Genomic DNA, 16,737 nt, shown 5'->3' on the forward strand with positions numbered 1-16,737 from the left:
GATCCAACTATTTCTCATAGCCAGAAGCAAAGAGTAGCTAACATTTACACTTGATATATAAAACATGATCGCATATTCTATAACCATATGAGATGAAGAGTTAGCCTGTCTCTGTCAAGCTCTGGGCTGATCTGCTATGACATTCTGATGTGGGGCCTGCCAGCTGTGTCTCTCTCACTTATCTCCTTTGCTAACTTAACTCTCTTATGTGAAGATTACATTTCTGCATAATGAAATGGCCCTAATTGGAAACTAATGGAATGAGTCAATAGACTTTTGTATAAGTAAATATTTTTATAGCAGAAACTGGAAACATAAATCATGCTATTGAGCTGCATAAATGAACACTTAATAAAAACTGAGTAAAACATAAATACTTGTAAGAGGTTTACTTTCACTTACTAAAAGTAAATTTGTTGCAGTATAATTTTGTTGTAAATTAACCTGCTAATTTTATCAGAGATGTAAGAAGATATGAAAAACACAGTAATAATTCTGAGTTTTGACAATTAGAGGGATTAAATATGAGTTTTGATAATTATGCTGACTTTTGTATATACTTATACATATACATATATATAATCATTATAGTGTGACCTGCTTTGTCTCATTGTAATTTTCTTTCCTTCTTTATATTTAATTTTTTCTTGCAGATAGTCTACATGGGTTGGTGTGAAGTGCGGGAGCAGGACCCCCTGCAAGACAAATTGTACTCTCCAACATTTCTCGCCTTGCGGGGTTCATGTCTTTACAAGTTTCCAGCACCTCCAGTAAGTGTTTTTATCCAAATGCACAGAGCGTTTAAACATTGTTATAACTGATGGACATCAATTCACTATTGCTAAGTAGCATATTAGCAATATATCACGAAGAAAGTCTGGAAGAGCACATATTTTTTCTGATATTTCATACTAGAAACTACCCTTGCATTAAACATTTCTTTTATTATCCTTGAAAATTTTAGAAGTTTTGGTTTTCAGCCCAGAAATTAAGGAAACAAATTGCAGAGAAACATAGGAAAGTATTTTTGAAATATTTACAAGTTTATGCCAGTGTATATAATTAATTGAATAAAAATTAAAGAAATTATTGTGTTAACATTTGAGTATACATGGAGTGAGATTTTAAAGATAAATTATTAATATAATTTTTCCAAGTCTTTCCATTTCCTAGCAAATGGTGCAAGTGAAGTAAGCCAGGCCCAAAGAAACATAGGTCCCATGATTACCCTAATTGTCTGAGACAAGCAGAAAAGGTCAGATAAAATGATGTTAGGTGAAATGAACCCCAAGATAAGGACACAAGTGTTTTTTTTTTCTTTCTTGCTATTGTTTCTAACACATTTATAAGGTGATTTTTTTGTTGCATTGTATGTCCCTCCCTCATGGTATAACCCCTGCCTCTGTTTTTACTGTATTTTATGTTGGTATAATTTGGGGAAGGGAAGGGAAAAAGCAAATTGTTCAAATAGGGATTCAGGTGGACTTATTGCAAAAGTGAGATGTATAAGATGATTTGTCAAAAAATGAGCTTTACAACTTTGGCAGGGGGGGAATGTAATTGTGGAGATGGAATGGCAGGAATGGTAACGGAAAACAAAGGAAGAAGTAACAATGCTTGATAAGAAATGGACTTATTACCTTGATCATGTAATTATAACTCCTCTTTATGATATTTTTACAATATAAGTGTTATTTAAGAAAGATTAATTATTAATCAAGGTGTGTGTTATCATGATTTCTCAAAGAACCTTTAAAGGGCCAGCATTTAGACTTGAATCATAATCAATAAGTGAATCTCAAATTTGTTTTAACAATAAGTGTTGTCTATCTAAATTTAGTCAACCTGAAGGGTAAGATAGTGTTTTATGCTTGGAAAAAAATCATTAGCTTATTCTAGTCTATGTGTTGTTCAGTTCCCATTACTTTAAAAATACTTAGATGAATCAAGAAGAAAGTTTCATTGTGGCTTACAGTTTAATTTAAAGGTTTTAGTCCTTGATTTCTTGGCCCTGTTGTTTGGCTTGTCATGGTATAATACATCATGGTTGGGACATGTAAAGGAGAAGGTTTTCCTATTCCATGGCAGCCAGACACAAGAAAGAAAGAAAGGAAGAAAGAAGGAAGGAAGGAAGGAAGGAAGGAAGGAAGGAAGGAAGGAAGGAAGGAAAGAAGGAAGGAAGGAAGGAGAGAGAGAAAGAAAGAGAGAGAGAAAGAAAGGGTCTCAATATCCCCTTCAAGGGAATCCCTCATAACCTACTTTTCTTCCATTAGACTTTACTTCCTAAAGGTTTTATCACTTCCCAATAGTACCATAGACATAAGACCTACTCATCAGTATATAAGGGTAGGGTTTCTTAAGGTCCAAACTATAGCTGTGAACTATTCTTTGCAACTATCAGAATATGTTTACCTATGTTGTCTCAGTATCTTTAAGCCAAAACAGTCATGTCATTAATCTATTATATTCTAAGCTCTAGTCAGTGGAATTTGTACAACATGTAGGCTTATGTGTTGTATCAAACATCTTACTTTCAGAAATATGTACCCTACCAAACGGTAAGCACTCAATAAATATTTATTGAATATAAATACTAAATGACAGAACATGCACTGACAGATCTGATAATCCACAAAGCCTAGGAATTTTCAAGCTTGACTTGCTGTTCTCTTGAAGTTGAAGAGAATCAACTTATCTGCATTATTGATGTCTTTACAATGTCATAAAGCATCATAGATGGTTTTCTTAACATAAATCATATTTTTATCAAAGTCAGTGTGGATATTTCACATCCTTCTGTTTTTAACTTGGCCCAACTACTAAGTATTTGTGAAACAATTTCTCATTAATTATGTTTATGGAGAATACACATTATTTAAAACATGTACAGTAACATAGTTTTGGCAGACAGCATTTAATGTCAAATGAAAGTGTTTACTAAAATAAATGCTACAATAAGACAGCACAGAAAGAAGCTTCTCCCATGTGATTCTGGGCATTAGGTCAACAAAGGATAGACTCTTTTCTGAAGAGAGAAAGAGACAACGCATTTGAAATCATGACAGAGATGACAGGACAGCTGAGAAGCACAGAAACAAGAAAGCTAATCAGAGACGAGAAACAGCCCAGATCTCCAATGCCAGCTCTCAAATAAAGAAGGGAATCTGAAAACGAGAGCCACAAAGAAAGCCAGGCAGAACAACAACCCACTGTCAGTGCTAACCACAAGATAAACTTGTATTTCTTACAAGTCTTGAACCCATTGTGGAGTTCTGATACGGCAGTGACTTCTCCTATGAGATTGGTCAGAATTGGAGAAGAGATCCATTTTGTTGGTCTCCACATCTCAGAGATATCTAGTTGGATACTATCATAAGAGAGGGCCTATTTGAGATTCAATTACTCTGGGAAAACGACATGGAAAATAGCATGTCAGAGAATCTGAGGGAGGTCTCCTATAGTGCTTAGATAAGGCTTAGTCATAGGAGATTAGCTCGAGAAGTAAGAGGGTTGCAAATGGACCGTTCAGAAGTATAGGTAATAAGGAACTCTTACTATGATAGCTAAGACAAACTGATTTGTCCAAATAACAGGAACAATGTTTCAAAAACACAGAGACATGGCCAAGGAATCAAATCTAACAGTCTGTCAGGTAGAAAAACAAGCTGAAATAAAAATGAAAAGCAAAGAAAATATATTCAATGAAATTATATCAGAAAATTCCCAAATCTGAGTGATCTGGGGCTCCAAGTAAAAGAGGTATTTAGGCCCCAAATTGAAATGATTTGAGAAGAACTTCTCTGTGTCATACTGCAGTCAATGAACAGTAAAACAGGAAGGAATACTGATGCCTGAAAGAAAAGTAAATTGCCATTTTACTTAGAATGGAAAATGCATGAGAATTACATCAGCCTCTAACGAGAGTCACAGAAAGCCAAAAGAGTTCATAGTGAAATAGTTCACACTCTAAAAGTACATAGCTGACACTCAACACTTTATATCCAGGAAAGTTATAGCTTAAAATTGATGGAAAAATAAAGACTTTTAGACATATGTATAGAATAAAGGAATTTGTGATCATTAAGCCAGCATTGCAGAAGACACTTGAAGGAATTCTACACATTGATAAGAAAGAAACAATCACCAACATGGGAGCTCAGGGGACAAAAATGTTTCATATGAGAAATAGAAAGGTGAATAAGAATAAATGAATAAAACATGTTCAACTTATAAACCAGTAAATTTCTAATGTCAATATGGTGAAGTAAACGAACAATGCTCAAATCAATCCAGGGAAAATACAATGAAATTATTAAAACTAAAACATGCTTTTCAAATTCAAATTTAAATCACTGTAACTATTCAACTAAAAGACATGGTTTGGCTGATTGGATTAAAACAAAGTCTGGTCTTCGTTGGCTACAAGTAAAAGTAGAAAAATGGAAAGTGAAAGGATTGGTAGAAATGTACTAATCAAATAGGAGCAAAGAAATTAGGAATGGCTGTACTTGACAAATCCAACCTCAAGAAAAAATCAGTCAGAAGAGATAAAGAATGTAACATATTAATAAAGGAACAATGCAAAGAGAAGAAACAATAGTAATACATTCATACACATCTAACTATGGTAGATCTAATTTCATGAAACAAACATTATTGTATAAAAAGACACAGATTTCAAAGACAATAATTACAGTGACTTCATTACCCAACTCCTATCAACAGATGCATGTACTAGAAAAAAAGGTAATAAAGAAACATTAGAATCAAACTATACCACTAATCAAATGGACTTAATATCTACAGCACATTCCTTCCAACAGCAATGGAATATACATTCTTCCTAATAGCAATTAACCTTTTCCAAAATATATCACATTTTAGGGCATAAAGAAAATCCTAAAAAATTCAAGAAAACTAAAGTTATATGTTTTAATTCACCAGATAAAAATGACAAATAAATTATATAACAATATCAAGGATGCATATAGGATCTATACAAACAGCATAGCTACTGAACACTAAACTTTTGAATTTTCAGTCGTTCCTCGAAGAAATAAGGGAAGAAACATAAAACTTTTTAGAATCAAATGAAAATAAAAACACAAATCTGTACCTATACTATGCAGTAAATGGATTTTGTGAATATTTGTATTAAAAAATTACAAAGATCTTAAATAAATAGCCTAATAATAGACTTTCAAATCTTAGAAAAATAAGGCCAATCTAACTACAAACTTAGCAGATGTAAAAATCTAATAAAAATGAGAGTGGTAATTAATGAAATGAACATGAAGAGAATAATGTAACAATTAATATAGCAAAGAACTGGCTCTTGAAATGATAGATACACAAGAAAATCAAGTTTTAGATCAAAAACTAAAATAGAGAGAGAAGACCCAAATTTACATATTTAGAAACATACTTGGCTATTATAACAGATATCAATAAAATGCAGAGAATAGGTACAGGGTATTTTTGGAAATTCACATTCAAAATCATTGGCAAACTCTAGAAGAAATACATAAATATCTAGATACATATGATTTACGAAAATTAAGCCTGGAAGATATAAACAAATTAAAATGTTTATAACAGATAACGACATTGAAGAAGTAAAATTTGAGGATTTACTTGATGGATTCACAGCTGAATACAATCAGACATTTAATGAAGAATAACACCTATGTTCCTCAATTATCCCGTGAAATAAAAAGGGACAGAAAGCTGCAAACTGATTTTGTGATGTCATTATTACTGATAAGAAAATCCAGATAAGAACACCCAAAAAGATAAGAAATCAATTTAATTGATGATCATAGACCTACAATTCAAAATAAAATATATTTATATCTAATTCAATAACATATTAGAATGATTATACCCCATGATCAACTTGAGTTCATTCCAGGAATGCAAAATTGGATCAACCTAAGTAGATTACTATATCTCATACAGTAGCAGAAAGGAGAAAAAAATCACGATTATTTTAACTGATGCAAAAAAGTGCAGTGATAAAATTCAGTACACTTTCAGAATAAAAGCTCAAAATGAACTAGAAATACCTCCACATTAAAATGGATACATATGACAAGCCTATAGGCAACTTTGTAATAAATGGGAAAAAGATTAAAACATTTTCATTGAAAGAAAGATAAGACTTTCTATTCTCCCTTTTCTTAATCAATATAAGAACTTAAGTTCCTAGGTAGAGCACTAAAAAAAAAAAAAGAAATGAGGAGATACAAGTGGCAAAAGGAAAAAAAAAATCAAATAGGCCTGTTTGCAGCTTGATATGGTCAAATACTCAAAAGATTAAATGTCCCACCAGAAAACTCTTAGATCTTATAAACATTTATAATAATTTAGCAGGATTGTTATATAGAATCAGTAGCTTTTCTATATATAAAACACAAATATCCTGAAAAAGCAAGAACACAAATTCATTTCCAGTAGCTTTAAAAAATAATATTTGTAGCTGGCACCAGTTAACAACTCAGGAGGCTGAGATCTAAGGATCACAGTTCAAAGCCAGCTCAGGCAGGAAAGTCCATGAGACTCTTATCTCCAGTTAACCACCAGAAAACCCGTAGTGGCACTGTGGCTCAAGTGGTAGAGTGCTAGCCTTGAGTTGAAGAGCTAGGGACAGCTCCCAGGCCCAGAGCTCAAGTCCCACGACCAACAAAAAAAAATAATTATAATAATAAAATAAAATAAATAAAATAAAATTTGTAGGCATAAAAACTTAAGGTAGTGAATTAGCTGTCCAGTAAAATCACAAAACACTGAAAAACTGAAGACAGAAAAATCTAATTTTCTTGGTAGATCATCAGATTTAATACTGAAAACATGGCTTTTTGCTCAAAGTGGTTACAGATTCAACACAATCATCACCAAAATTCAATGACATTCTTCATAGGTGAAACAAAATACTAAACTTTATGTTGACAAATAAATGTTCTCAAGTTGCCAAAGAAGGCCACTGCACAACGAATAATGTTGGAAGTATCATAACACTTCAATTCAAGTTGAATAGCAGAGTCATAGTAACAAAAGCAATACAAGCACAACAACAAAACAGAAGATCAAGAATAAGCTTAAGATGACACTGTTACTTAATTCTTGACAAAGATGCTAAATGCTTACACTATAGAAAAGATGAACTCTTCCGCACTAGTGTTGGGAAAACTGGAGATGACTGAAACTGCATCCTTATCTCTCACCCTGTATAAAACTCAATTCAAATGCATTGGAGACATAAATGTAATACCTGAAACTGTTTGTTTTTGTCGGTCATGGGGCTTGAACTCTGGGCACTATCCCCCAGTTCTTCAGCTCAAGGTGAGCACTCTACCACTTGAGCCACAGCTCCACTTCTGGTTTTCTAGTGGCTAATTGAAGGTAAAAGTCTCATGGACTTTCCTACCCTTGCTGGCTTTGAACTGTGATCCTTAGATCTCAGTCTCCTGAGTAGCTAGGATTACAGGCCTGAGCCACTGGCACCCAGCAATACCTGAAACTCTGAAGCTCCTATGAAAGCACAGAGGAACATTTAAAGACAATGTCACAGGCAGTGACCTTCAGAATAGGACTCCAATTAATCGGGAAATAAGAGTAGGAACTGAGAAATGGTATTGCAGCAAGTTTGAATGTTTCTTCATAACAAGGAAAATAGTTACCAAACTCAAGATACAGCCAGCCGAATGGGAGAAAAATCTTTCCCAGTTATGCATTACATATAGCATTACTAGGGATTACTCACCAGAATACATAAAGAGCTGAAAAAACTAAATAACAAAAAAACTCCAATTAACAGATGGACAAATTGGCCCATAAATAAAATGCAAATCAGACTTTTGAAATTTCTTCTATGCCAATCAAAATGGCTACCATTGAGAAAAGAAGTGACTGTTGGCTAGGACACTGGGAAACAGGAATCTCCATACACAGTTAAGGGGAATGTAAAGTAACATGATCATAGTGTAAATCAGAAGGATTGTTCCTTTAAATTAAAAACAGAAAACTATCATATAATTTTGCTATATCATTCCCAGGTATATACCCAAAGACATACTTATAAGCCTACAATAAGGACACTTGCACAACCATATTTATGCTGAACTATTCATAATAGCTAACTTTAGGAATCAGCCAGGTGATTCATCAAAAAATAATACATAAAAGTGGCATATATACACAATGCAGTGCTATTCAACCCTATTTCAGTAGGAAATTACATAACACCAGGTAAGTTGCTGCAACTGGAGATCTTGTTTCATGGATTTTTTTGGGGGGTGGGGGGGGACGGTCGTGGGTCTTGAACTCTGAACCTGGTCGCTGTCCCTGAGCTCTTCAGCTCAAGGCGAGTGCTCTACCACTTGAGCCACAGCCCCACTTCCTGGAGATCTTGTTAAATGAAATAAGTCAGACTCAAAAAGACAAATCTTCATAATCAGATTCAAATGTAAAAACAAAAACTTGAATGTAGAGTACAGACTATTTTGGAGGGAACAAGCAGGAGGAGATTGGTAGGTGGAAAGAGAGAGTAATGAGAGTGAGTATTAATATGATCCAAATACATATATATATATATATATATATTATTGTGAAAATACTGTACAGAGGGGTTACAGTTACATGAGCAAGGTAATGAGTACATTTCTTATCCAGCATTATTGCCTCCTCCTTTGTTTTCCCCTACCATTCTGTCCCTCCCACCTCCTCATCTACCCCCTTGCCCCCTCCCCCCACCTTCCCATCCCCCCCTACCCCACCCACCCCCCTCCTAAATTGTAAAGTTCATTTTTCGACATAGCATCCTGTATGTCTCATTGTTGCAGTGGGTCAATCTGTATCCCTATTTAAACATTTTGTTTTTTTTTTCCTTCCCCTCCCCAAATTATACCAACATCAAATACAGTGAAAACAGGGGTTATATTATGGGGGAGGGACAAACCAAATATATTGTATGTAACTATGAGTGTGTGATAGTGAAACCTACTTTAAAAAGTGTAATTTGGAAGTATAAGTACCTCAATGGCAAAACGCTGAACTGCCAAATTCAGGGCTGGGTTTAATCTTCAATACCAGAAGAGAAAAGACAAAAAGAAAAATGTTATTAAATAGGGAGGAAAGTAGGGAGGAATAAGAAAGAGTAATAGAAAAAAGAAATATGATTAAAATATATTCTGTGTATCTATGGAAATCACAATTGTACAATTGGCATTGTACAATTAATATACAAAAATTGGAAAAAGTATATATTAAAGAATGAAATGCCCCACCCCAAGAAAAGATTAGAAATCAGAGCAAACCAAAAATTATTGGAAACATGGGAGTGACTTCATGAAATGAAAGACTGATATATCTGTGAAAGCATCACTATTATAGCATATTAAAGCATCACCCTAATATAGCAATGAACTAAAGAAGAGAATAAGATCGACTTTTCTAAAACAAATAGCATTATTTTCTCTTCTCTTATAGGTGACCACCTGGGACTGGACTCGAGCAGAGAAAACATTCTCAGTTTATGAGATTATGTGCAAAATTCTCAAGGTATGATCAATATGTAGTTGTGATTTTGAACTCTAATGAGCTCATGAACAAAAGTAACCTATGGACATAAAAGTAAAGAATATGAAAAGAAAGAAAGAGGTATGTAAGTTAAGAGAAAATTCAAGGAGCAGACAATGCATAGGAATCCAATTAGAAGATTATGTCACTCGCCAGCTGGACCGCCATTCCTCAGTCAAGGAAAGCTTGCAGTTTAGCAGGAGAACATTGGGAAAAAGACAATTACATTCAGTCTGTCAATCTTCAATTACTTCCCTGATGTTTTTGGTACTAGAACTTAATTCAGTGTTTACACTTCTTAGGCAGAAGCTCTACCAGGTGAGCCACACACCTTAATCTGTAGTTTTTTGCTTCATTTTGTTTTCTAACTGAAATTTGGAAAATATTTGGGTAAGGCTTGAAATTAGCAAATGTAGGCAAAAGTAGGAATTTTTTGTTTGTTTTTTTCATAGAGTCTGGCCCATCTCTATGAGCATGTAAAAGACTATGTATGCAAATGTTGTAGATATTTTTGCGTGATGTACAAAATTATTGCAACTGCGGGTTATTAAACTTTTTTAAATTTACAAATGGTTTAATATCCTTTTAAGCGGTTAAAGTAGGAATAGTTTTGATTTGAGTTGATTTGATTGTAAAGATGCTATACCGAGGGGTTGCAGTTATATAAGTAAGGCAATGAGTTCATTTCTTGTTGAGCATTGTTACCCCTTCCCTTCCTTGTTGTCCCACTACCCTTCCCTCCCCCACCTCCCACACTCCTCCCCACCCCATTCCATCCACCTCCCCAACTCCTACACCCAAAGTTGTAAAGTTAGTTTCCAATATATTGTCCTGTTTGTATCCTTGTTGTAGTGGGTCATCCTGTGTCCTTGTTTCAGCATTTTGTTATTCCCCTTCCCCTCTCCAAATTAGACATATGCATATATAAGATCCCCTGACAACAGGGGATATGCCACAGGGGAAAGAATATACAAAGGAAACAACAACAACAAAAGAAAATCACATGGTACATTTAAAACAGTAACAATAAAGATAGACCTCTTGTGTCTAAATCTTGGGGTTCATTTCACTTAGCATCATCTTACATGGTCATTTGTACATGCTTTTTGAGTTTTTCAGCTCATCTGATAAGATTATCCTATATGTATACTCATTATTGCAAGTAAGGGAAACCATGGGACCTAAATTTCTTTGGGACTGGGTTACTTCACTTAATATGGTTGAAATTTTCTTTTCTTTTTTTTTGTTGGTCCTGGGGCTTGAACTCTGGGCCTGGGCTTTAACAGCTCTTCAGCTCAAGGCAAGTGCTCTACCACTTGAGCTACAGCACCACTTCCAGTTTTCTGGTGGTTTATCGGAGATAAGAGTCTCATGGTCTTTCCTGCCTGGGCTGGCTTTGATCCGAGATCCTCAGATCTCAGCCTCTTGAGTAGCTAGAATTACAGGCGTGAGCCACCAGCGCCCGGCTTGGCTGAAATTTTCTTAATAAAGACTTGGAAAGTAGAAACAGTTTTAAGAATCATCTGTCCAGTTGGTTTTTAAAATAAATGTTATAATGTATGTTTAAGTTATGTAGCATGATGCTTTCTGATACTTGACAAATAGAAAAAAGTGTTACAAGTGAAGCACCAACCTATCATTTCATAACATTACCAAATTAATTTTGCTTTAGTAGCAAGCTCATATCCAATCTTCTCATTCAGCCTAGATAGAATATATGGTGTAATATTGTTAATGATAAGCTTCACAGTCCACCTTAGCAATCTACATCATTTTACACATCCTATATTTCTATTCACCTGTATCCTTCCCTTTCCATTGTTTGGTGTTCTGTTTTCATTGTGCTTTTTATGCTGCAGCGAATATGGAGCACAAGTATTTGTACCAGGCAGTGATTGGGTTCTTTTGCTATATTCTATCTGTTCCCAAAAGAGGTGCTGGGTCACAGAGTTGCTTTATCTTTAAACTTCTTAATAAATACTCATTTATAAGAGTTTTGGCCAAATTTCCATGATGAGGTGCTGAAATTCATTTATTCTTATTTGTGTTGGCCATTTTTTGTCATCTTAAGAGAATGAGGTCTTTTGCTACTTCTTATTGAAATAAAAATATGCCCATCTTTATGAAATATGTTTTGGTAATTCAATATATGTACACAAAGTAATAAGCATATCCAGCTTTTCAACAATTAACATTTTTATGAGCTGAGGATTTTGCATTTTCTTTTGTCATTTGAAATCTATTAAGTGGCTTTAAACCATAGTTACTCTAGCATGTAATAGAAATATCAGAACTAATTCCTTAGCGCTGAATGTGTTGGATTGCTCCTTATTTAACTTCTTTTCATCTTCTTGCTCTCTCCATTTTCTAATCTGTGACACTGTTCCATCTATTCTTTTAGGAGATTGATTCAGTTTCCATAAATGAATGGAAACATGGGTGGTACCTGTCTTTCTGTCTTTCATGCAATAACCTCAAGTTCCTTCCGTGTTGCTTCCTTTGCCCATTTTATTGTGTTATTTTTCTACTATTGAGTGTTTTTGTAAATTTTTATAATAACCCCCTATAAGATAACATGCTATGCAAATATTTATCAACAGTGAATAAGAATCTAATGAATTGCTTCTCTTTTCATTTTTCTTTCTTTTTTTTTTTAGTTTCATGTAGACCTATTTATTTACTTTTAATCTTATGGTTTGGGATTTTATTGTGATATTCAAAATATCACCAAGAACAATGATTTTAAGTTTTTCTTGAGGTTTTTTTTATAGGAATTTTAAAGTTTCTAGTCTTGTGTTTGGTCTTTATTTATTTTGTGTTGATATTTGTGTAAAGTGTAAGTAAACTTCTGATAGAATTAATTTTCACTTGGAAATTCAATATCCTTAGCACCATTAGTGCACCCTTTCCCTAGTGTCTCTTAATGGTGCCCTTGTCAGGAATTAGTTGGTTTGTATACATTGACATTTTCTCTGGGCTTTCTGTTCTGTGACAATACTATATTGTTTTGATTACTAGGGAAAATTAGGGAATATGAGAACTGTAACTTTTTTGTTTTTGTTTTTTCATTACCTTAACTATTTGCGGGTCACTTTGTTTCATATTCATGTTAGATTTAAATTTCTTATTTCTTTGAAGAATACCATTGTTTGATAAGGATTTATTGAATCTGTATGTAGTCTTGGTAGTATGACTGTTTTACAATATTATTTTTGAGTTATGAGTGTAGGATATCTTTCTACTTGCTTCTTCAATATCTTTCATTAAGGTTTTATGATTTTAGTATAAAAATCTTTCACTCCTCATGGATAAATTAATACTTAAGTATTTCACCTTTTTGATGCTATCAGAACTTAAGTTGTTTTCTTGAATTATTAGGTAGGCCATTAATTACTTGTCTATAAAAAACTGATTTTCTGGATTTTGTGTCTTTTAATTTATTGATTCATTTATTTATTTTTAGAATAATTGCTTGAAAATTCAGATGTATATATGTATAAACATACACACTTATCTATACAGAATTCTGTCTATAACTCTTTCTTGTGTCCTTCTCAGTCTTGTGTGATTACTGTTGTTACTACTTACAGTACCATGATGAATTCAAGTAGTAAGTGTATGCTTTTTTGGTATATCAGATCTTACTGGAAAAACTTTAGATTTTCCTCATTGATGATAATGGTACCAGTAAATTTAAATAGCAAAATTATAAGCAATTATATTAAGAAAATGATTTCATTTAGAATTAATAGTCATTTGGCAAATGCTTTTATAAAAAGAATTTTTTCAGTTTTTTTGTTGTTTTTTTTTGCGTAGTTGACATACAAAGGAGTTGCAGTTACAATAATCAGGCATAATCAGTACAGTTCTCTTTGAACCATGTTCTCATCTCTGGCCATAAAAGAAATGCAAATCGGGGCTGGGAAGGTGGCTCAGTGGTAGAGTGCTTGCCTTGCATGCATGAGGCCCTGGGTTCGATTCCTCAGCACCACATAAGCAAAAAGAAAAAAGCCGGAAGTGGTGCTGTGGCTCAAGTGGTAGAGTGCTAGCCTTGAGCTGAAGAGCTGAGGGACAGCGCCCAGGCCCAGAGTTAAGGCCCACGACCGGACCCAAAAAAAAGAAAAGAAATGCAAATCAAACCAACATTGAACCACTTCACTCTAGCAAAAAGGCTATTATATGAAAACTAAGAATAACAAATGCTGGTCAGGATGTGACCAAAAGGGAACCCTATTACACTGTTGGTGGGAATGTAAATTTAACCACTCTGGAAAGCAATATGGAGGCTCCTCAAGAGACTAAACACAGAACTTCTCTATGACCCAGCAATTCCATTCCTGAGCATTTAGTCAGTGGACCACAAACCAGGCTACACTAAAGCCACCAGGACAACCATGTTTATTGCATCATCGTTTACCATATGGAATCAACCTAGATATCCCTCAGTGGATGAATGGATCAAGAAACTGTGACATATATATACATATATATGTATATATATATATATATGTATATATATATGTATATATATGTAATATATATATAGTGCGTATATATACACACTATATATGATATTGTACTATTTGTAAGGAAATATAGACTTGGAAAACGTTTTATTAAGCAAAGTAAACCAGGGCCAAAGCAACATATTCTGCATAGATGCATGTTCCTTTGTTTGTATAAAATTATTTGAGATGAATACCTTTAAAATCCTTCATTCTGTTAAAGTGACATCATAGTGATTGTGTATAAAAGAAAACGTCCACCAAGAAATAAATCCCATAGTGTCATTATGTGTATTTTTTTAATATACTGTTCAATTTCTTTAAAAAATATACTTTCTTGAGAATTTTGTTGTTATGCTGGGATTTGAACTCAGGATCTTATTCTTGCTAGAAAAGCTTCTACCAGTTGAATCATGCCCTCAGTCCCTTTTGTTTTAGTTATTGTTCAGGTTGGGTTTCATTTTTTTTTTTACCTGAGCCTGGTCTTGGACTCTAATCTCCTACCTATGCTTTCTACAGAGCTAGAGTTATATGCATAAACCAACATACTATATCTGTTTGTTAAAATAGATCTCCAAAAACTTTCCTGGGCCAGCCTTTGACTATGATCTTACTGGTCTCTCTTTCAAATATCTTGATTTACATGTATGCATAAATACGTCTAAATTTTCTTGAGGATTCCTCACCCCTTCACAACTCATGTTTTAGCTTCCTGATATTAATTTTGTTAAACTGTAAGTTACTTAGAGGAATTACCCTTTTGGAATCTTCCCCTATGTATATCATACTTTAGTTAATATCTTTTTGTATATGTATATGATTCTGTATATGTTTACATATATTTAAATTTTATATTTAGATCTAATTTAGATCTAGCTTCCTCATATGAGAGGAAAACATATGCCCTTCATCTCCCTGAGCCTAACTTACTTTTTGTAACATTTTTTCCAGGTACATAAATAAAATTCCCTTGTATGTTAAATATATTAGATATGATACTAATCTTTGATTTCCTGACTTTAATTGTTTTATTCTAACTTGATTTATCCAGAGAAATATTCCATGAGTACTAGACAAAATATATATTATATTGCTACTGGACACACTGTTCTAGATCTACTTGTTAATTCCATTTATTAAAAGAACAATTAAATCTAGGAATTTTCTTATTAGCTCTTGGTCTAGTTGGTCTACCTATTATTGAAAATACCTACTGAGATTTCAGTTATGTGTTACATGCAGGATTTTTTCCTTTCTGGGCCTCATTTTCTGGAGATATCTTCCTCTAGTCAAACGCTTTCAGTTTATGTATGTGCTAAATGCTAAGTGCATCTCCTCTTGGATCTTATAAATTATATTCATTTTCTACTTTATGATGTTTGATTAAAGGGCTTAATCTAATTATATATAAGATTATCATTGCTTTTAGAAGTTACTGTTTCCATGTAAGTAATTGTTTTCTGGTTGTTTTTTAGCTCCTCTCTTTGTTTCATGTATACAATACGGAAAATTTGTAAGTTTCTGTACCATTAGCCAGCCATTTATCCCTTTCTTAGCATGTTTAGTTTTATTATGGCTATAGTTTATTTTGTAACCATGAGGCTGATGAAAAATTTGTAGTTAAAAATCTAACTCTTTTAAGCTGATAATAACTAAATACTGCCACATACAAAAATGCTGAAATGTTATCAGTCATAAACAAATTTTGTTTGCAATGTCATAATTTATATCTTTTTCTGTTGTGCTTCTGTTGTGCTTTTTATTTTAGATTTATGACTGCTTTGATTTTTAACCTTTATATTACAGATAATAGCTGGCTTATATTCCACTATTACAGTTTTGGGGTGTTGTGTATTCAAATATATTTTTATATAGCAATAAGATATTTGCCTTCATATACATTTATTCTTTCATTTCTTCCCAATGAATTCCTGTAAGCAATTCTTATAAGGCACTTGTAGCAATGAGGACTTCCTCAGCTTTTTTTGGACTGTGGAAGACTTTACTTATCCTTCATTTTCAAAAGACTCCTTTTCTTTGACAACTTTTGGCTGGCAGGGTTTTTGCTGTTGTTATTGTTGTTTCCCTTTAACATTTCAAATCTATCCTCATCTCACTTGGCCTGCAAAAGTTTCTGCTAATAGTATATGCAGATTCTCTTGATGCTTTGCTTCCCACTTTCAAATATTTTGACTGTGTTCATAATGACTTTTTTGGGTTGAGTGTTTTGGGGAATATTTTCACTTCATGGATTTGAATATCTGTTTCTCTCTAAAACATAAATAGTTTTTAGCAATTATTTTTAATATAGTGTACAAATTTTTTTCCATAAGCTTTCTTACTTTCCTGCCTGGGCTGGCTTTGAACCGCGATCCTCAGATGTTGTCGCTACCGCCTCGACCAGCAAGGAAGACGCGACACCGAACTCTTCTCTCTGCAGTTTATTCAGGACCTTTGAGCAATCTTCTGACCCCAACCCCGGGGAAAATTCCCCACAGCCTTAAGTACCCGCTGGGTAGCCAAGCCTGATACGCCACGTGGGAACCACCAATAGGTTCAGGTGCGCGGAAGCAAGCCAGATTCTTTGCCTTAGCCATATAAGGAGTTGTTTACCACAGAGAACACTTGCCATCGGGAAGGCAGAGGGCGGAAGCCA

The 16,737-nt window shown here is 33.9% G+C and overlaps 1 protein-coding gene across 1 annotated transcript in view; it reads left to right on the forward strand.

Moving 5' to 3' along the window:
* Sntg1 (syntrophin, gamma 1) overlaps positions 1-16,737 on the forward strand; it is an 852,919-nt gene that overhangs the window by 761,663 nt on the left and 74,519 nt on the right. The window contains exons 14-15 of the mRNA XM_013009280.1: positions 654-770; positions 9,487-9,558. Coding sequence (XP_012864734.1) covers positions 654-770; positions 9,487-9,558 — 189 coding nt within the window. The remainder of the gene's footprint in view (positions 1-653; positions 771-9,486; positions 9,559-16,737) is intronic.

This window comes from Dipodomys ordii, unplaced genomic scaffold, assembly GCF_000151885.1.
Source record: "Dipodomys ordii isolate 6190 unplaced genomic scaffold, Dord_2.0 Scaffold9, whole genome shotgun sequence".
In the NCBI taxonomy this organism is placed as follows: domain Eukaryota; kingdom Metazoa; phylum Chordata; class Mammalia; order Rodentia; family Heteromyidae; genus Dipodomys; species Dipodomys ordii.